The sequence below is a fragment of the Idiotropiscis lumnitzeri genome, chromosome 1, assembly GCF_059441095.1.
Source record: "Idiotropiscis lumnitzeri isolate Australia: NSW breed Sydney's pygmy pipehorse chromosome 1, RoL_Ilum_1.0, whole genome shotgun sequence".
In the NCBI taxonomy this organism is placed as follows: Eukaryota; Metazoa; Chordata; class Actinopteri; order Syngnathiformes; family Syngnathidae; genus Idiotropiscis; species Idiotropiscis lumnitzeri.
The window spans coordinates 29259748-29280915 of record NC_142391.1 but is presented as its reverse complement, the minus strand read 5'-3'; the positions used below and the strand labels follow the sequence as shown (position 1 = coordinate 29280915).

At 41.3% G+C, this 21168-nt stretch overlaps 1 protein-coding gene across 4 annotated transcripts in view; it reads left to right on the top strand.

The window, feature by feature from the left end:
- Positions 1–21111, top strand: part of dmxl1 (Dmx like 1) — a 47098-nt gene extending 25987 nt beyond the window's left edge. For 2 of the 4 annotated variants that reach the window (XM_088294228.1, XM_088294219.1), the window contains exons 29-51: positions 174–961; positions 1301–1396; positions 2303–2470; positions 3345–3536; positions 3717–3790; positions 6033–6154; positions 7796–8053; positions 8693–8901; positions 8977–9125; positions 9322–9407; positions 9502–9703; positions 10061–10178; positions 10514–10573; positions 13244–13330; positions 13467–13585; positions 13773–13920; positions 14814–14874; positions 15249–15376; positions 15839–15916; positions 16109–16200; positions 16407–16459; positions 16549–16766; positions 18858–21111. In XM_088294228.1, coding sequence (XP_088150354.1) covers positions 174–961; positions 1301–1396; positions 2303–2470; positions 3345–3536; positions 3717–3790; positions 6033–6154; positions 7796–8053; positions 8693–8901; positions 8977–9125; positions 9322–9407; positions 9502–9703; positions 10061–10178; positions 10514–10573; positions 13244–13330; positions 13467–13585; positions 13773–13920; positions 14814–14874; positions 15249–15376; positions 15839–15916; positions 16109–16200; positions 16407–16459; positions 16549–16766; positions 18858–19115 — 3764 coding nt within the window. In that variant the 3' untranslated portion in view covers positions 19116–21111. The remainder of the gene's footprint in view (positions 1–173; positions 962–1300; positions 1397–2302; positions 2471–3344; positions 3537–3716; positions 3791–6032; positions 6155–7795; positions 8054–8692; positions 8902–8976; positions 9126–9321; positions 9408–9501; positions 9704–10060; positions 10179–10513; positions 10574–13243; positions 13331–13466; positions 13586–13772; positions 13921–14813; positions 14875–15248; positions 15377–15838; positions 15917–16108; positions 16201–16406; positions 16460–16548; positions 16767–18857) is intronic. The other 2 variants (XM_088294244.1, XM_088294235.1) reach the window with 1 other exon arrangement.
- The last annotated feature ends 57 nt before the right edge of the window (positions 21112–21168 follow it).

The following is a 21168-nucleotide window of genomic DNA, read 5'->3' as shown; positions in this document are numbered from 1 at the left end:
AAGCTCAACGACTTCATTAATAATGTGATGTCCTTGCGGGTTTTTTTCAGCATAATTTGTCTTTTTCTGCTTTTATGAGAAGAATGTGAACCGTGTATCACCCCAATGACTTAATGACTGGGAGTTTTTGATAATCAGGAGTGGCAAGTTCATGTGTCATGTGTGCATGACAGGTTCTGCGTCCTCAAGTAACGCTGAGGTTTTCAACTTCTACACCTTCCTCTGTACCCACCCGCTCCTCCTTCGTCGCCATTTCGGCTCATCCGACAAGGCGAAAGTTGGCCTGACCGCCGAGGGTCGCAGGGCTGACTCCATTAGCCTGGAGGAGAGGAGACTCTTTTTCACTGCCGCGTATGCTCACCTGCAAGCGGGCTGCCCAATGCTGGCGCTGGAAGTCCTCTCCAAGATGCCCAAAGTCCGCAAAAGTTCCAAACTCAACCAGGAGTCCCCTGAGCTCAGTGCTGGGAGTAAAAACGGGCAAACGTCAGAGCAGGACTGGTCTGAGCCCGCGCTGAATGGCTACGAGTCAGGCGGTGGCAGTTTATCAAACAGCCGGTCGGATTCAGTCTTGAGTTTTGACTGGAGCCAGCCATCCATCACTCATGCAGATGAGCCACTGGAGCTGAAGTGGGACAGCGACAGAGATGGCGAAGATGATGATGATGATGATGAGGAGGAGGAGGAGGAAAATAAAAGTGGTAAAAGTGGTCGAACTGTACACAACAGCAATGTGTTCCATGGCATGCAGGACAGCATGTTTCCTACTATGGAGACTGTGATGAGCGAGGACACTGAGGACAGCTGTAACTTCATCGACCCTTATGATGATGTCTTGGCCACACAGCTCAAATTTACCGCCTGCTTGAAGATTTTAACCAATGAGCTGAGGACCCTTTCAACAGGGTATGAACTGGACGGAGGAAAACTACGTTACCAGCTCTACCAGTGGCTGGAAAGAGAGGTAATTGTATAATCTCACAGATACATTCAAGAGGTCCTCAGTATCCAATGGAGTTCCGTTCCTACTGCAGTAATGTACCCCCCATGTCACAATGCTCCGTAGTCTACTAATGCAGGAGTACAGTAAAGTAAATTTAGAATGTTATTTACGGTCATTAAATGAAAACTTGAGTACTGCGGTAATGGAGGGTGCCTATTCTTGCGCCACAACACACACTAGTTAATTGTTCACCATTCATTACCTTAAAATGTTTCACATTGGATTCACTGTAAACTAAGAACCACCTACATGTAAAGTCTGCAGACTTGCAGCTGTCCATTAATACGTTCTCCTTGACAGGTGGTGACTCTCCAGCACTGTTGCAATTACAAGCCTTGTCTTGAAGTGTCTACCCTTGAAGATGCACATATCGCTGGGTTGGTGGGAGATGAACTGGTGGGTGTTGGATCTCTTGCTTCTTCTGGCTCGCTTACTGTTCATTAATTTATTTAAAACGCCAACACAGTGCAGCATTAATCACACTTTACTAAGTAAGCACACTGCATGAGCATGTGTTCTTTTCATTTCAACTGCATTTATTAATGAATTAATTGGCCTAATAGCCTGGTTTACAAGTATTTTTATTAGAGAGGATCCGAATGGCCGAACAGAAGCAAAATGCCATAGTTATACTCCATATAAACAGTTGAATCGGAATAAAAAGGAAAAATCAGAATGGACTTTCATTCTGATTCATCGGGATGTTGCATTACTTTTGCCAATCCGAGCGTCACGTAAACAGTTCAATCGGAATAGCCAGGCTGCTTACATAAATTCATAATGATGTCGCCGTTTACACATTTTAATGGCAGCCTTTTAGTAGAGCTCGTCTGCGACGGGAGAAGATGTTTCCAAGTACTGGTAACTTGTTTTTTTTTTATCAAGCTGCTGCTTTATTAACGGTTACAACAATCGCAAATACTGTGCTAAATAGAGAATGAACTCCATCTTGATCTATCACGTGATGTTTACATTGATTTCGACTGATCTGATTCACAGGGTGGAGCATGTAATCCCGCGATTGGAAAAGATTAGGTCACATGTAAACAGATGACCAGAGGTCTTCATTCCGAATGATTTCAATCAGAATGACAAAAAATTGTTAGCATTCACACGCAAAATGTAACCGTCGTACAATTTTGAGTAGATTCAATTTTTCCAGCATCATTTATTAAATACTGACACATTTGAGTTCGCTTATTGCCTCGTTAGTGTTGACCCCACAGAGGCTCGTAAAACACTGTCTAGATAATTTACAACATGAGTATGTCAATTTCATGACTAATTGTGTTATGTTTCCAGCCCCCAAGCCCTTCCAGTGACAGCCAAAGAAGCAGAAGACACTGGCTGAAGAGTAACCAGCCCTTACTGAGGATGTTCCTGAGCTACTGCAGCTTGTACGGCTCCCACGGTGGAGGACTGGCCTCCGTTCGCATGGAGCTCATTTTGCTGCTTCAAGAATCACACCAGGTCATTACGATATATCCGTCCATGCAATTTCATTTGTTTTAGCAAATCTGCTTCAGTGCGTTCAATTTTAGGGACACGACTGAGATGGACCTTATCCCAGATGACTTTGAGTGAAAGGTGGGGGGGTACAGTGGATAAAATTTAGGTGCAGGGCTGCAATATATTCATCAGATACAGTATCAATTCTTCGTTTAAGTAATTTAACATTTTTCTGGGGGGGGGGCAAGACAACCAATTAAGGACAAATGAAAGACGACTAACTGCACAGTCTATCTACACTGTGCCTTAATACACATGTGCGTGTGCACTCACACGCACAGACAGACCTACTTTTTAGAATTACAATTTGCACGAGAAAAACATTGAAGCAAACCCCCAACTCCTTTATCTTTGCAATCAAGAGGCAATAAAGGTATTTTATCCCAGCGGTGGTCCTCTAGTTGTTTTCTGCTTTTGTTGTTGAGGAAACCGCAGTGTTTTGTGACTGCGGTCTGCGTGGAGAGATTCTCTTCAAGAATTCTGCAACAAATTATTCAGATTCATTAAACAGGAGCAAATAATAGGCTTGTTCTATTCTTTCCCTCAAAGCGTCATATAAGGGCTATTAGTAAAGTAGTTTATTGATTTTTTTTTTTTTTTTCCTTTGTCAAAATGTCATTCAGACACACAGGAGGAAAAACACATTTTTTTCTTTGCATGCTGCTCTAAATTTTTGGCTCATCTTGTCTTGATGATTGATGGTTGCTGTGGTAAAGGCTCATCTTTCACAGTTCAATACATCTGTCTGACAATTCTGTCTTTGTGGTACATTCAGACCCCCCCAAAATCACATTGTGTACTTTTGAGTAATTATTGCTTTGTAATATTCTACCAGGACAACTGTAGCCCGTCAACTGTGGCGACATGCTCCCAGCACACCTCAATCCCCCTCTTGATGGCTTGTACAGCCAACGTAAAGACCGTGGTGGCCAATCCCATCGTCTACCTGACCAACCTGACACACGACATCCTCCAGACCATCAATGCGCTCAACTCTCCTCCACATCCAGATATCGTTAACAACGAGGTCCGTTAGTTTTATTTTTTTCGCCTTGATTTATTGTTCTGTATAATACAATGCCTTGTAATTTGGAAAATAACTGCATTGATTTAATCTCCACATGAAACACATGATTCAAAATGAAACATACTATTTTTTAATTTATTTATTTATGTTTTTTACACTTTTTTTGTTTTATCCTTTCAGATATATGTAATGCACACTTTGGCTGCCTCCTTGTCTGCGTGCATATATCAGTGTCTATGTGACGGACACTACAGGTAGGCTCTTTCAGATGTAGTACGAGTCGTCTCAGCCATGGGAAGTTATTTTAAGAACACATGAGAATACTTGATTGTCAATTATGCTTTGCGTTTGAGTTGAGCAGAAAAATTCACCCTTTTTTTTTTAGCCATCTCAGGGGCAACCATTTTGTCACTTGTGTCGACTGAAATTAACATCACAGTTATGCAATGCTCAGTTAACAACCAATCATGGCTCAGCTTCAGCAAACAGGTGAGTCATGATTGAGCAACTTTGATGTGATGTTCAGTCAACAGATGTGACAAAATGGCCGCCTGCTGAGGTGGCTGAAAACGGGTGGATTTTGTTGCTTAACTCATATTCCACAAACGCAATATTTATTGGAATGCCATGTTTAGACTTGTGAAGGCGCATTGTTCATTTTATTGCAAAGAAGTTTTGGGGGTTGACTTCCTCTTTAAGCCGCTTTATGGGAACCAGCTGGCTTAATAAGCTCAAGTACAGTTAAGGTCACTCGGACACAGTTACTATGACAACAAAGTTTCAAAACAGAATGCTGTCAACACTCCAAGCGCACAACACATTCTAAAAAATTCACACCATTTCTTCACTCACGCTCAAGAGAACACAGAGCAGATTCATCCAACCGCTGAAGTGAGGGACACACCACGCTTTTTAAATACCTATTGCTATTACAAAGACCATGTTAAATTAGAAATAAACGTACTGATTTAGAGAGGCACTTCTGGTCCCACTAGCATTCATAGCATGCCATAGTGTGTATAGTGGTTGTGTGTGAATACAGTCTATGGCAGAATGAGGGAGCTCCCCCCCAAAAAAGTCCTCAATTAATTACAAAGTTTATAATGTAGTAGTATGCGTTGCAGCGCTGCGTTTTAAATGATAATGAGTCTTTCTCTCTTATCTTCCAAAATCTCTCCAGGCTCACTGAGCCTTCCAGCATTAAGAGTACCAGACTGGTCAAGCATAAGTAACATTTTGTCTGTATGACATCAAGAAACATGACAGAAACTCACAAACACAATGATGAAAGCCTAAATGTCAATCATTTCAAAGAAAGATTGCATTCTAAGTTGAGCGTTCCCTGATCAAAATGATTGAGTAACATTGCATATCATCATCTGCCACAAATCTAATTAAAATTTAAATGCAAGACCGACAAATACCAGCTTTGAAAGCTCTGTGTACATTTTTTAACATCATATTTTAAGCCTCGAAAGTCACACTACCGTATTCATAAAACCAGGAAAGAGGATCATCTCATTTGTTGTCTGATTTGCCTGCCTGTGTGCATCACCCCATGCAGTATTTAGTATGCATGGTTACCAGTGGCCAATGCCCCTTATTTCTATTTATTCTGCCCCAATAAATCTTACAGCAAGTGCAACCAAAGGAGTAAAATAAACATTTTTACAGAAAAAACAATTGAATACGCCAGTGGGTGCTGTGTCATTAAGGGGGTTGTGTAAGAGTCAAATATACTGGAAAATGAAAGGTTATGGCAAAGTTACGCTTTCCTTGAATACATTTTCAAATTGCTCAGAACGCTGATGCACTGTAATCTGCTTTGTGGGCTCGATCAACCAGTCAAGCTTACATAGAGATTGAGCCAAGACATGCCAAAATTGGTCATCCTAGCACCCCGATGTACAAATAGGTTTAAGGCAAAATACTGTGCCTTGCACAAATATTCATCCCCCTTGAACTGGTTAACCTTTTACAATTGTGAAGTGGAACACAAGTCATACAATATTTTAAACTTGAAAACTGAAAAGCGGGGCATGCGATCTAATTCAGACCCTTTACTGTCAATGCAGCCAACCCGCTCCCGAAGTTCTGTGAGGATTTATGAACGATTCAATGTTGACCTAAATGACTGATGATAAATAAAGTCCAACAGTATGTAATCAATCTCAGGATAACTGCACCTGCTCGTGATAGTCTCATAAGTCTGTTTAAAGCGCAAATAGAATCACAAAAACCAAGGAACACGGAGTTTGAATCGAACTCTGCACCTCTGCACTGTATGGCCGTCGTGCAAACCAGTCGGCCAACCTTATCAGCAGATTAATCCAACATTAAAACAATTTTTAGTTACAGCCCTAATTACTATGCTGGATATTAGTATTACACAATAGGCTTTCAAACCATCTTAAACAAATAAAATGAAATTCTGTCTTGCCTTTTATGTTTCACAAACCAGTTTCTTCACATACTCTGCCGGTTCTTCTTCCGCAGTCACATGAACAACTTCACAGGAATGGTGTATCAGAGCGTTTTGCTCTCTCAGAAGCCGCAAGCAAGAGCCACCAGCGTGGATGGGTCCATTCAGCCAAACACTTCTCCTGCACAGTGGCCAGGTAATAACCAAGATAAATTAGTGGTCAGAAGAGTTTATTCGCTCCATTGCAGTTAATGGAGACCAAACCTCTCTTTGGAAAAATACTGAACAATGTTAGCTGCTCATTTTCAAGTGTTTCTTTTTTTTTAATTTTTCTTACTTTATTTTTTTTAGTCATTCACTTTAGTGCTCGGTCCCTATTCCCCCGCGAATAGCAAGGTATTACTATCTTATAATTTATGTGATTTTGGAGTTAGATATTGTCAAATGTGAATGTTTTGGAAAATCTTATTTGTTTTTCTTGTTGGAAAATGGGGCCTGGAGGCATTTTTGTTTTAAAGACCTAGTGTGAAGTAAGTTCAGAAAATGGCAAATTAAATCATTTACAAGTAAAGTCATTACATAGAATACAAATAATAAGCATTAAAAATGATCATTTATTTGGGATATTTGACAAAATAGTTTTCCTGAAGTGAGCTTCTGCCAAGTGCCAAACCTGGAATGCTCAACATAGAAAGTGTATTAAGCCATTCAGAAATTGACTCTGAAAACGAAATCTCAAACGTATCTGAGGGCATCCAGGTATTTGAAGAGGTGGAAGAGGCGCTTGTTGATTTTCTGTTTGTTGGACCATACATCTACAAGGCAGATGTTCAGGAGAACGAAAATATTGTGCCTGAACGACCGGACATGTTGTGGAGACTAGACTCATCAAGACTGGAAAAATGATACGATATATAGGCTGTGGTTATTAGCTTTGCGTTATTGTTTTAAAATCAATGCTCTGTTGTGCTGTAAATGACGCACGGTGAGATTACCTATTATTTATTCTGCTAGCACTGAGAGCACACTTTATAGTGGGTTGGTTTCCTACGTTGCCATTGCTAAGGTATTTAAGGTCTATACGCGCACTTGCTGTTCAAGTCTCTACTTAACATCTGCCCGCTCGTTCTCCTCGACTCCTCGCATGTGCATTCCGCATACAACTACCTTTTTGCAAAACCTTTATCATAAGTAAAACGATTGAGAAAACAGACATTTTTGAAGAGTTTGTGGCGAAAAACACTATTTGACACTGGCTTGAAATTCCTCATATTTGGCAGAACAAAATTGGTCAATTTAGTGTCCTATTTTTAATATTTTTGGGGGCCTCTAAGAAGCTTCCCAGATTGCGAACAATGCATCGCCACACAGTGCCGAGGCATTTCGGCGAATAACGCAATTGTCAGTTAAGCAGCTCACCGAACAATAAACAATGTACTATAATGGCGACTGGCAGCTCGTGCTTCTGCGAGTGACGTCATTCCAGAAGAATACCGGAGATTGCCGAACAAAAGCATTTTCATTGTTAGGGTGTTGCTATAAGTCTAACTATGAATTTACAGCATTTGCGTTAAAAAATACAAAGATGAGTATTTTTTAAATGGATTTATTACTCAAAATGCGGTGGGTCACGTTTACCACACACTTGGTCTTTAAGTGGAAGACACTTCCAACAAATATTAAAGTGTTTTATTAGCATGACTCCCGTTATTTGAGGAACTATAGTAACATTGAACAATCCACAAATGAATGGTTTCACCCAAACTTTAATTTTCTTAAAGTCTCACTTTCCTAACTTTGCCTCCCGTGTTTGGTCCCTCGCTGTGCCACACTCCAGGTATCGCCTCAATGATTCGTCTGTTGAGCTCTGCGGGTGATGAGAGTCAGCCGGGCCTAGCCGTGCTGCTCTGTGAGATCCTGACAGCTGTTTACCTCAGCCTCTTTGTTCACGGCATGGCCACTCACTCAAGCAACGAGCTCTTTCGCATCATGGCCCACCCTCTCTGCGGCAACCTGTGGGTGACGGTTTTCGGAGGAGGTGCACGAACCCCCGTCATCGAGAAAGCCAATAGTCCAGCAAAAACTCCCCCACCTGGTAAGTGAGGCCGATTAAATTGAATTTGATTGAGTTTGTGCCAATGTTGAACAAAAGGGGCCAAATTAAATCAACTGTGCTGAATTACTTTTCGTCTTTAGGACGTTATAAGATGTTATCAGCCTAAGTAAGAGAGTTGTTTAGTCCATGTCCTCTCTGTGCAACTTTACTGGGGCTTTTACTTTTATTGTTGTCTGTTGTACTTCTGTTCGGTGATTTTGCCATCAAGATAAAACCAACGTAATCCTAAAACTATTAGGATGACTAAAGCAATAAACACTTCTGCACAATACATCTAAAACATAATGATATTGTTTTATTTGCCGTATTTACAGACATAAGAAACACATCTCAATAAACAATATTTTTTAAATAATACTCACTGAGACTCTACAGCTAATCACAACTGAGAATTATTTTCATAGAAGCAGATTTTTTAATTTATTTATTTATATATATATGTACATGTATTGGATTTAGTTTTGTTTTGCTGGTGTTCCCAATGAAGTGTCCAGTGACTATTTATCTTTGCAAGATTTCTACATGCTTAAATTGTTGCATATGGCTGTGATGACATCTTCATGAATTAAAAAAAAAAACAAGATGGATACTTTAAAGATGAGCTTATTGAATCCACAGCTTCACCAGGTTCAGACGTTTCTGATAAAAAGCCCAGACGGTTCCGGCTGCTCTCGTCACGCAGTGGATCAAAGGAAGAATCCATTATAGAGAAGGAACCCCCCTCCAGCCCCAGGCCTGAACCTGTGGTGGAGCAGGAAGCCACTTCCATTTTCAAAGAATGTTTCGTCCCACCAGAGCTCAGCATTTGGGATTACTTTATTGCTAAGGTACATTCCGGAAGCCTAATGTATTTTTCCTTAAAAGCTCATATTAATGATTGCTGTGTTCTGTTGTTCCACTAGCCACTCCTGCCACCGTCAGAAAACCGAGTTCAATATGACTCAGAAGAGAGCCAGGGCAGTGAAGATGAAGACGAGGAGGAGGATGAATACGACGACATATTTGACCCCAACTCGCCTCAAAAAGAGCACTCTAACTACAATTCATACAGGTGGATATCTGGACCAGCACAATTCAGCCCTTCACTGTGCTTTTTTTTTCTTGTTGTTGTTTGTCTGCGGACTTCAAAAGCAGGCTTGTCTATAAATATTATGGCCCTCGTTTTTATGAGGGCAATGTTGGACCGACCACAGTAAATCATAATGTCCCGCACTGCTAATTGTATTGTAATGGTCTTCTCCTTCCAGTTGGTGTTTAATGCGCTTGGCAATGGTTCAACTGGTGCTCGTCAACCTCAAGTCCTTCTACCCCATGGCAGGATATGATCTACTGGGTCAGTACTAGCTGTGGCGCGCGCACACAAGCAGCACGCTGCAGTGTCACTGTATTGTCATCCTCGGCCTTGTTTTTAATCCCACTTGGCACAGACTTGCCTGGGGCCTCCCCGCTGTGTCACAGTGTGCTGAAGACGCTGCAGCGCTGGGAGCAGGTGCTGCAGAAAAGACTGGAACTCTTTGGAGGCCCTCCTCCCAAGTATATCTCCACGCACTTCCAGGAGGAAGCCATCACGCCAGGCCCCGCCCTACTCAGACACAAGGCGCTGTTTGAACCATCCAACACCCCATTTAGGTACTCGTGTGACTCCAGTGAGAACGGGCATTTCCGATAAATAAATTGATGTGTAAAAATTGTGTACAATGTGAGGAAATATTATGTCAGAGCAATTGAGACCAAATGCCGTGCAGTCCCAAATAAGGACATTTTGTTAAATTCCCGTCCTTTGTTTTTAGCGTCACCTTATTACTGTCCATGAAGAAACAATATGCCTGATGGCTGTGTTGAGCTTCAAGCACAAGCTTAAATATTTTTTTACAAGCTGGCACCAGTGGCGCAAAACGGCAATAATTAATTATTTTTTTTCAAGCTTTTCATTTTGCTTCAGTGAGCTCATGCAGCTTACACGGTGTGTTTTATTGTTGTTTCCAGGACGAGCCACCATTCAGCGCTCCCTGTCAAGCGCCTTTGGCAGTTCCTGGTAAAGCAAGATGAGGTGCAGGAGACATTCATCAAAAACATCTTTACCTCGAAACATGACGTTTGCGAGGTATACCATTTTTACACTGCACTTAATCATGCATGAATATAGCAGACTTGCCACAATATAAATAACACCAAATAACACTGCTTTGCTAATGCAGAATTGTAATCACATCTTTATTCAATCAGACAACAACAAGAAATCCTATGTTTTGTTTTTTCTAGCTGTGCATGATGAAAATGTTCCTGCCTCAAGATGCATGTTGATGCATTAATTTTGTCTGAATAATTGTTGCCTGTTTGATTAACATCACAATAATTCACCTTCTCTGTGTGTTTGTATGCATGGTCCACTACTTGCTATGTTGTACGCGTGTTCCGTTATCTTCCAAATCGTTAAAGTTGGTTGAAGACCAGACTGATATGAAATGTTCAGGGATGGACGAGACAGGAAACCATCAGGTACTGCTGTCATATAAAGTAGATTTATCGTTAATGTGTATGCATATGTATTAGGATGGGACAAATTGTGCAACAACATTTTGTAATCAGTATAACCTCAATAATTCTTGACCAGACCACAACACTAACAAAACAAGTGTCCATTGCAACTGGTTTTGAACACGCCTATGAAAATAACCCGTGCAGTGGGCACATTTATTGTGAAAAGATTTGCATCCTCTTTATATGGTCGGGGATGTGTGAATTGGTCACTTAATGAAAACACTCTACCTACGTTATGCTGTGCCCTGCCGTACACATTACAGCCACTATAGAAGTGTAGAAGGTGGATTAAGTGTCTGTTGTTTGCTCATGACTGCCTTATCCATCTTTATGTTTATACAATTAGTTAGGGAATAAGAGGCATTTTACCATTCCAAAGAGTAACTAACAATTAACTTGAAATCATTTATATTTCGTACAAAATGCAGTTTTTGCTGACACACGTAGTAAAGATGACGTTTTGAGAGATGCGTCAAAGTTGTTCATTTTATGCACAACAATGCACCAAAAAAAGAAAATACCAAACCGATGTACTGTCCCTCCCTAATATGTATAAAACTTTGGTATATTAATTTGTGTGTGATTTGCTGTGTTGAATCTTGGTTATCCTCATGTTTAATCTTTCTTTTTTTTCTGTTTGTGTTGTATTTTTAGTATTTTACTCCAAGATTAAATTTTGTTTTCTGGAATTACAATTGACCGCAAAGTGCTTTAATGGTTAGAACATTTGCCTCACAGTCCTGAGGTTCTGGGTTGGAATCGGGGCCTTCCTACATAGGTTTGCATGTTGTCACCGTGCTTTCACCGAATATTTAAACTTCTCCCAAGTTCCAAAAATATGAATGTTGTAATTGACGATTAAAGCATCCATGGGTGTGGATGTGAGCATGAACAGTTTTTTTTGTATGTTCGCAGACTAACGATTTTGAGTTGACTTGACGGATCGTCGTTTGTGTTGTGTGTCATACTCAACGATTGGTCATTTGATGTCAAAAATATTGTACGTCTTGCGGCATTGTGTGACATGTCCTACGTCGTCCTTCATGATTCGTCAGACGTGGTTTGCAGATACAAGCAATCAAAATGGCGAAAAAAAAGAATGGACAGTTGGGAGTAAATATCGGAAGGTATTCGAAGCATTTCAACTCATGAGGTGTTTGCTGCCTGCAAAGCCAATAGATGATTAGCAAACGTGGCGTCATTAAACAAGTTTGTTCTCTTAAGTTGTTTTTGGAGAGTAGACAGTCCACGATGCCCCTCTCCCCATCATTCAGGAACGCTTTCAAGTCTATATTTTTTTTTTTACTTCACCTTTTTCTATCAGAAAACAAACGCACATCCCCATAATTCCTCCGTCTACATGACTTTGGCAGCTGCTTGTCTGCTTCTCCGACGGACCTGTGCGCATGAATGAACAGAATCTTGACGGAAGCACTCGACGATTGGTCGGGTCTTGTTGGAGACAGAATTGTAATGTGACTTCTTGTCTGGTCCAAGACACAGACCGATATTATCTTGTAGTCTGACAGCGTTGTGAATGAAAACAAATCTGGTCGTCTGATTAGGCCATCAGGGGTACCACAGGTTTCTCAAGTTAGTGAAGATAATCTCTGATCACCCTAATGAGGACAAGCGTTATAGAAGATGAATTGAAAAAAAATTGCAGTAAAATGAAAACTTAACTCGCAGACTTTTGTCCCGCACTCCCTTTAATGTTAAACGATATAAACCATGACAGTGCAGCAATGTGCGTGGCTGGTCAATGAAATCTTATTGGCGTGAGCGTTACAGGGCCTATTTTTTTGCATTTTGCATTTTGCAGTAGAATTGCAACAATCACGTCATCGAGTTGCAATGACAGAACTGGAGCACATTTTTCCATACGCTGATCCTGTAAACCAAACCACATTTTAGCTCCTGCCCTAAGTACAGTGCTAATTGTCTCACGATTTGCGAGGACTGACGCATGAAGCTGAATAGATTCTCATTCTTGGACCTAACACTGTCGCAGTCGATCTGCATCCCACAGAGATTATGCGCGCTGCGTAAATGGCAAACCACCATATTTAGATTTCTGCGAGTCAAATTGTACTTTATCGCATCTGACAGAGAGAGGCACCGCCGTTTCCTCTTGAATGAATGCTGTAAAGACTGTGATTTAATCTCCTGCTCTGAGGGTGCGTCTCATTTTGAATAATTGTGGAATCACAATATAACAGTCACCTCCGCAGTTGTGCTTGTACTTATTGCTCATAGGCCACTGCGCGCCTGCTGTCTCATGGCGCTAACCCGGTTATGTTGCTCGCTCGAGGTTAGCAGTGCGGCACGATGAAGCCCCACATGTCCTCTCCTAACCCCTGAAGGCACAACAAACACGCGCACATTAACACACTGACAGCATGTACAGTGTTGGACACGAAGAAGCAAGGCCGATTCGTGCCTCTGTGCTGGCACGTCAGCTTTTATCTTCGAAAGTGAAAAAAATATAATAATTTGACACTTTATTTATTTTGTCAGGTCAATGGCTGTGTCGTTAAAAACGAAATACTTTGTGACGTTACGGCGACTATTTGCCTTGGAGAAATCTTTATAAAGTTGTGATGATTGGACGTGCGTGTGTGTGCGCAGACTGAGTCAGATCGGGGCTGCCCTGGGGGGAAGGCCCGCATCATTCACAAGGAGTCAGACATCATCACGGCCTTTGCCATCAACAAGGTAGGCCTGCTGTGTACACGTCACTAAAAATAGACACCAAAATCAATAATGTGGTCTTAAAAACATACATATGGATGTTCTTCTCTACTTTTATCCACGCACTCCCACTCAATGTGTCCACTAATGTGTCTTGCAGGCAAATCGCAATTGCTTAGTCATGGCCTCTACACATGACATTCAGGAGTTGGACGTGTCATCCATTTTGGCCACACAGATCTTCACGTGGATCGATGACGAGGAGGTGGAAGCTAAAGGGTAAGAGGAGTTGCCTCTCACGTTCGTTGGAAGCTGGACTGGTGCCATGTGGACACGATGCCTGTGTTTGCTTCTTAAATTATTTGATTTAGACAACTTGGCTATGTACTTCAGTTTGTTTTGCAGTGTGAGTTATGCAAGGCTCTACTGTTCACTGCTTTGATGCCAAATGTTATTGACTCTGCAGAGTGGGCACGGATGACTTCCTAGTAGTCCACGCGCATGACGACTTTGTCACCCTGCACGGGACCACGCCATACACTCGCAGCAGTCCCGGCACGCCCATCAACATGCCGTGGCTAGGAGGCCATCAGACGGGCCGGGGAGCTTCCGTGGTCAGTTCTACTGATTTCCTAAGCGGCATGTTTGGCAAAGCATTCATGCAACCAAGTGTGCCACATTGAAAATTTGCAGCCATTCTGTTACTATCAACAGTCACTCAGCATCACGTTCCCTCATGTGAGCATGTTTGCCAAATTGTCAAATAAGTCTCAGATGTTTGCTCTTTGAATTCCCACGCACTGCGCAACGAACTGCTGCGGGTTTAGATTGCCGTCAGCAGCTGAAAGATTGATTTGGTTTCACTCTTTGAGATGAATGTTTGTGAGTCACCTTCATTCATATTCACCAGAGAATCCGCTGCTCTTAATAAGTATGCACACAGCCAGTAAGAAACGTAGCTACCAGTTAAAGCCAGCAGAACATGTCATTAAATAGTCTTTTGTTTTCCGTCTTAGGACAGTAAGTGGTCACGCAACACAAGTTAATAGATGTTTGCCTATTTATCAAGAATTTACTTAACAGACTGAGTGTATTTGTTTATTTAAATACCTTGCTGACATTGTTATTAAAGATGGTGCAGCTCTTCTATTGGAACCCATTCATTTGTGGAGTGGCTCAGTCCCATCACGTTAATATTAAACTCTCAAGCTAGCAAAATGACTAAAAAAAAAAACTTAGCACATGCGAAGTTTGCTCCGCACAATATGAGGTGAGCACCCACGCCACTGAGGTATTCATTGGAACACATCCAGCATTTGCATCAGAATCCCAAGTCAATGACAAACAGCACTCAAGCACATACGGTTGACAATGTGATGTGTGTCACTGTAAAAAGGTCTTCAATTTACAGAGCAAGAGTTACTAAAAAAGGCACCACAATGAAGTTCTGCACTGACACTGGCTCACATACTTTCTTGTCCTCCTCGTTTTCGCCTTCTTCCTTCAGATGATCAAGAGAAATATCAACAACGTGAGAAGAATGACCTCACATCCCACGCTGCCGTACTGTAAGTCCAAATCTGTCTCTTTTGGGGGTTAGGATTTTTGAATGTCTTTATCTTTGTCTTATTTTTTAATGTCTTAATGTGTTTGGGGAAAACTAGACATAAAAAAACCATTTTTGCCAATCACGTAATATCAGATTAAACGGGCCAGTCATTTAATTTTTCGCATGTGCATCGTCATCAGGATGCACTTGCTTGCAGAAATGGTTCCGGTTTCAGTCATTTTTCAGCCCTCAAAAAGTCGAGTCATTTGTTGTAACAGTAATAAACTATTGTCATTTTGAGTTAAATAGTCATTTTGTTAAATTTTTTAATCTGAATATCATTCCATGTGCAGTTAGATCATCTTTGTTTTTCCTTTTTTGTTGTTACGGCAGACTTGACAGGGGCTCAAGACGGGAGCGTGAGGATGTTCGAGTGGGGTCACTCCCAGCAGATCATCTGCTTCAGAAGTCCAGGCAACTCCAGAGTGACCAGGATTCGATTCAACCATCAAGGAAATAAGGTCGCTCTATTGCTCCCATTGAACCTCGCCTTTTTCAAAAACCATTCACTATTCTTTGCTCTAATGTGAGCCTGTCCCACCGAGAGGCATCTTCACACATTCTTTCTCAACTTCGCCATGTTTGCACGAAGCACAGCCGGGAGTTGGCTTCAGTGCACATTGTTCTTCAGCTGAGTGCACTCGCCTCCCGCAAAACATGTCCTCAGATGGTGCCTCGACGCCGTCTCCATCGCCTCTGTCGACTCAGCCCAAAAAGTGCAAGAGACGCTGGGAGAATTTGCAAACATTTCCAGCAGTTATGTAAGCGCTGCGGTTTAGACCCTGGTGTGCGTTACCTGAGGGGGGCGACGCATCTCAACAGGTGTCCCCAGTGCAGCTGACATTGAGCCTGCTGTGTGAAGAAAAAAAATCGAATGAACCGTCTGACTTGATTCTAACAGAGTGGTTGTTATTTTTGTGCAGTTTGGGATTGTGGATGCCGATGGCGGTTTGAGTCTCTGGCAGACCAACACGAGCGGGGCTGCTCCCAAACCCTATCTGGTACGCCTGCACACCAGCCTGTTATGTCACGTGCTTTTTGGGTCAAAACCTCTCTGGTGATGTCTCACCAACACAATTCCTCCTCCTCTTCCCCCTCCTCCTCCTACTCAAATTTTTCATTTTGTTTATTATTCCGCTGCCTCTCGATTACTGTCAGTGCTAGTAAGCATCTTGTGTGTGTGTGCGCGCCAGACTCTGCATTGCCACAACAAGACGGCTCATGATTTTCTCTTTGTGGGCTCCTCCTCCCTCATTGCCACTGCTGGTCTCTCGACAGACAACCGGTAACACAATCTACAAAATTCTTTATACAGTTGAACCGCTAAGTTCCTTTCTGAGATGCTGGTTCGATAAATTTTTTATATATGTTATTTTTTTAATCATCTCAAAGGCCTTAGAGGCTCCACTGCACAGTATACTCATCTGCTTCCCATCGTCTTTCCGCTACATGAATTTAAAAAAAAAAAAAAGGTTTTGTTTCTCTTCACAGGAATGTGTGTCTATGGGACACATTGGTGACTCCCGTTAACTGCCTTGTACATGGTGAGCATGCAGAACACTCAGGACTTGCCTTCATCATAAAGAAAATGGAGTCAAGCTTTTTACCCGATCGCTGTCTAATTCTTGTCCAGCCTTCTGCTGCCACGAGTCTGGCGCCACCGTTTTGCTAATGGCGCCCAGGCAGCAGTTACTAATCACGGGCGGGAGGAAGGGCTGGATCAGCATTCTGGAACTCCCTCACCGACACCAACGGCAGAGCTTCCAGGCCCACGACTCGCCTGTCAAAGCACTCGCAGTCGACCCGACTGAGGATTGCTTCATCAGCGGGTCCGCCGAAGGCAGCCTTAAGGTACATAATGCCACCTCCACCCCGGAGGTTGTTTTCTATGTTGCTTGTTTTTCTGTCTAATATACAATAAGTGAATATTGTCAGTTGTGGATGGATGCTTGTGACCTTTATGGAAGTGATTTCCAACCACTGCAACAGCACATTGTGTCGTGAGAGATTATCAAGTATGCTGTGGGGAATTATCCAATATTACTTAATTGGTCCATAAATTATTTCTACTACAAATAGTGTCTCTTTCTGCCTGCGACATATAGTGACAGGCTGAACAGATGCTTCTCGCCAGAAGGTGCAATTAACCTGTGCATCCACCTGTTGCTATTCATAGGCCAATGATAGATTTGTGTTCAACTAAACAGACACACATTTCACAGTGGTAAAAGATGTTTGTGAGTTAGTTGAGATGAGAGCATTATTATTTCAGTGTATATGCGGCTTTGAAAAGAAACGAGAGATCACTGCTAGATTGAATAATGAATAAGATAAATCGGAAGGCTTCAAAATCAAGGATGGTGGCATGAAAGTCGTTACTCCCCTTTTTGCAAAATGTCTCGAATACTTCTCACCTTTTTCACTCCTGAACTATTCTCATGCCTGAGGATGGACCTTGAGATCAATGCCGCTTGCTGTGCTTATGTCACAATCATAGACAGAAAATGACAAATGAGTTTCTTTACATTGCAGTGAAGATTTTTTCTTTGACATAATCTGATATACTTCTGCAGTAAAAGTTAGTCTCAAGGCCCCATGAGGCAGAAAATGCCATTTACCTATTTTTATTTTCCAATTACAATTCTCTGTAAGTCTGCTTAACTCATCCACTGCCATTGATGGCTATAGATGGCAAGTGACTGACTCATAGTGAATGCTTAAGAGCCATCTTTGCCCATGATTATGCGCGGGATACCCTTGTTTCAGTTGTTTTGGTGTCGAAGATGATGGTGAATACTCAATATATAATGATTTCTTTAAAAAAGCTGTTTGTATTGTTTTTGTCACACAAGGTAAGGGTAAATGTCACGCAGGGTATCAGTTATGTCTCATTGCGTCGGCCATCAGAACAAGTCCAAGCAGTCATCGGGAATGAAACAAAGCAGCTGCTCGCTCCACAACTTGACTGACGGTTAACAAAAGCACGAGGTTCGGCAAGCCAGTCTTCAGAGCGGCGCCTCATCCGTCATCACATCTGCTTTAGATTCAAGCCACCCTATTCCCCCATCATGTGAAGTCTTTAATTGCATGCCGGCTGATTGAAAAGCAGCATGGAGTTTGGAGTGTTTGATGGGAGCGTATGGAACGGACAGATTATGTGACATTAATTAAGTCATATACACAGGCTCTGCGCCTGTGAAGGAGCTCATCAAATAAAACGATTCCCATGCTGGCTTTTCAAACAGAGCAGCTTCCTATCAGCTTGCTATGCGGGGAACAACGTGCTACCAACCTGCTCCATTATTAGTGGTAATTCGTGCCTACAACGACCTGTAGACGAATCTCAAACTAGTGTCTACACGTTCATCTCCGTCTTTTTATGAGATTTAGACGCAACGCAAAACTGTCATTTTCAGAATGAACTAGTCTATACAATATAACAAATTTACTAAGGATGCATTAAAACTCAGGCCCGACAGATTAATCAATTTTAGCTCTTATAAAATGAGTAAATTGATCATTACGAATTATTCACTCACTTGGTGTTTGTCAAGGTAATGTTTGTTCAGATGAGAATGTTTGATCATGTGAGATGGAATTTTTTTAAAATTAATGTTATTATGCTAAATATTCATGTGGATGGATTTTGTAACACAAATGTTGGACAAGAATGGTTGATCATTTCGTTATTTTTTGTTTTGTTTTTATAGCAGCAATTTATCCTTAAAAATCGTTTAATCATATTGATCAGATGGATTTGGCTCCAGTTTACCGGCAACATTAATTAGGGGAAATGGATGAACATCTGATTCATTGTTAGGATTTTTGTTTTTTTATTTTTTTATGTTATGCTAACGCACTTGATCACAAACGTTTGATCGTGAACCTTTTTCAGACAATTGTAATCTTGCCCACGGAGAAAAATATCCAATGTCCTTCCAGGTGTGGAACCTGGCCACGCAGTGTCTGCTCTACTGCTTCCCCAACGAACACGCTCGCCAGTCGCTCTTCCGCAACCTGGGCACGGGCGTCATGCAGGTGGAGGTGGGGCCGTCCAATCACGTCTTCTCCTGCGGCGCTGATGGCACCATGAAGATGAGGATCCTTCCTAACCGCTTTAGCGCCAACAACAACACCACCATCACCACCAAACAGCGTCACCATGGCAACCTAAAGAGTGATGTCAAGTTCATCTCGTAGACAAGGACTGTGGAGATGCTCCACTAGTGTACTCAGAAATCCACAAAGTGGCCACAGGGTTGTTTTTTTTTTTGTTTTTTTTTATTAAAGAGGTCCAGTTGAGATTTGTCTGCACAGACAGGAGGTAAGAGAATCTCCTCCTTGTTACTCGGATTGATTGTAAACAGACGATAAGTAAGCATCCAAGTACACTGGATCCGGTCATACATTCCCGTTGGAAAGTTTGTCTTTTAAAAGCACATTTGCGATAAACACCACTTGTGTCATTTGTTGCAGTTATATGTCAGGGACAAAGTGCGATCTGCAGCCGCCTGAAAAAGACTATAGAGTAGCTGCAGGCAGGTTAGAGCTAAGGCAAGTATTGACTGCAACCTTTCTGTTTTTTCCCGCTCAATCAGACCACATGCTGTATCGAACTGAGCTCAGTTACACGATGCGCAACAGATGGAGTCTGGAAAGGTGTCATCAGAAAATATCTCTCTATTTGCACATAACGGAGAGGCTGAAATACACTACTCGCAAAAAGTTAACGCTATTTGGACCGTTGCAAATGTGCAATCAATAATTAAGAGGTCAAATTAACTTCACCTTTAAATATTGGTGCACTTTAGGTTCATCCTGAAATTCAAACTTTTTGTGAGTTGTGAAACAGTTGAGAATAATGTAAATAGGATATGATGTACAGCACATTAGATATTTATCGCCAATTGTATGAAGTGTCCTTAATCTTTGACTGCTAACTAGCTGTAGTGGTCTATATTCTTTGTATAAAGTTGCACAAAATGTAGCTTTAATTGAACCAGTGCCCCCCCTTGAAATAATGCGCACCCCCTTTTCCTAATTTTTGAGGGGGCTGCTGCTGCTGTTATTCCCAATTAAGATGGAAAGATATCTCGTGGGTGAGCCGGTTTTAACTGTTTATTTGTACAGATGTTTTATTCCAATAACAGCACACTTTCTGCTAGTAAATGTGATTCTTTTTGGATGTTTTGAATTAAAATGGTTTTTTTTTTGTTGCTTTCTCAACCATTTAGATTTTTTTATCATCTGCACACACCTCTGAGGGACCCAAAAGTCCTTAAACCCACGACAGGCAGACTAAAGCCAATTTAATTGTCCATACTACTATAATAATGTGAAGGAGTTGCACCTTTTTGCGTTGTTAGAGGAACAAAACACGTTAGTTTTTGATTCCTTGAAGATGACATATTTACACACGAACGTGCAAGGAGTGATAGAGGCACACGGAAAAGAAAACCAAAAACAACTGCAGAACAGAATTATGAGAATGAAGTTATAAAACGATTCTATTCTAATATTTTTGTTAGTCTTAAGTCTCAATATTAGTCGCTCATTTGCATTTTTAACAGAATTTAAATTTGAAAAAAATATTTAAAAAATTTCTATTACAAGCGGAAGATGAATATTATACTTATAAAATGATGGTAAACTTATTTGGACAGAAATGTCTGGAAGTCTTATTACAAGGGATGCACAACTTAGAAAAAATGTACAATTAACATTTTTCCCGGTCAAACCTTAGTAACACTACCACTATTATTCTTGACATTTTTTTTTAAAGATTTATTCTCCTAATAACTTTTTCTGCTCAATATTGCAGCCTTCCATTATCTGAACTGTATTCTAAAACTACATTATTTTCTGGGCTTTATTCTCATTATAGTACTACTTTTCTTTCTGCTTCCTTGTAGGAAAAGCTTGGGTACGCCATTTTTTTGAACACTTGTGTACAAATCCAGCTCTATTTATGAAACGCGTTGACTGACAGAAAGGCACATGTATGCTTTTTGTTTTCCTTCTTTGACCCAAACAATCACAGTGCAATTCATGTTTTATTTTTACAAACCTCTTAAGTGTCTGAGGAAAAAGGATGTGTACTGCTCACATCTTGTAGTTGATAAATACATTTTATCCGAGGCAAAGTGTTTGCTTTTACACACGCTGGAAAGTGGAATAAATTTGATCAAAGTCGGTGCTTTAGTTTTCTTTTTTCAAAAGATGCAACTTTTCAAACCGAGTTGGCACAAGCGGG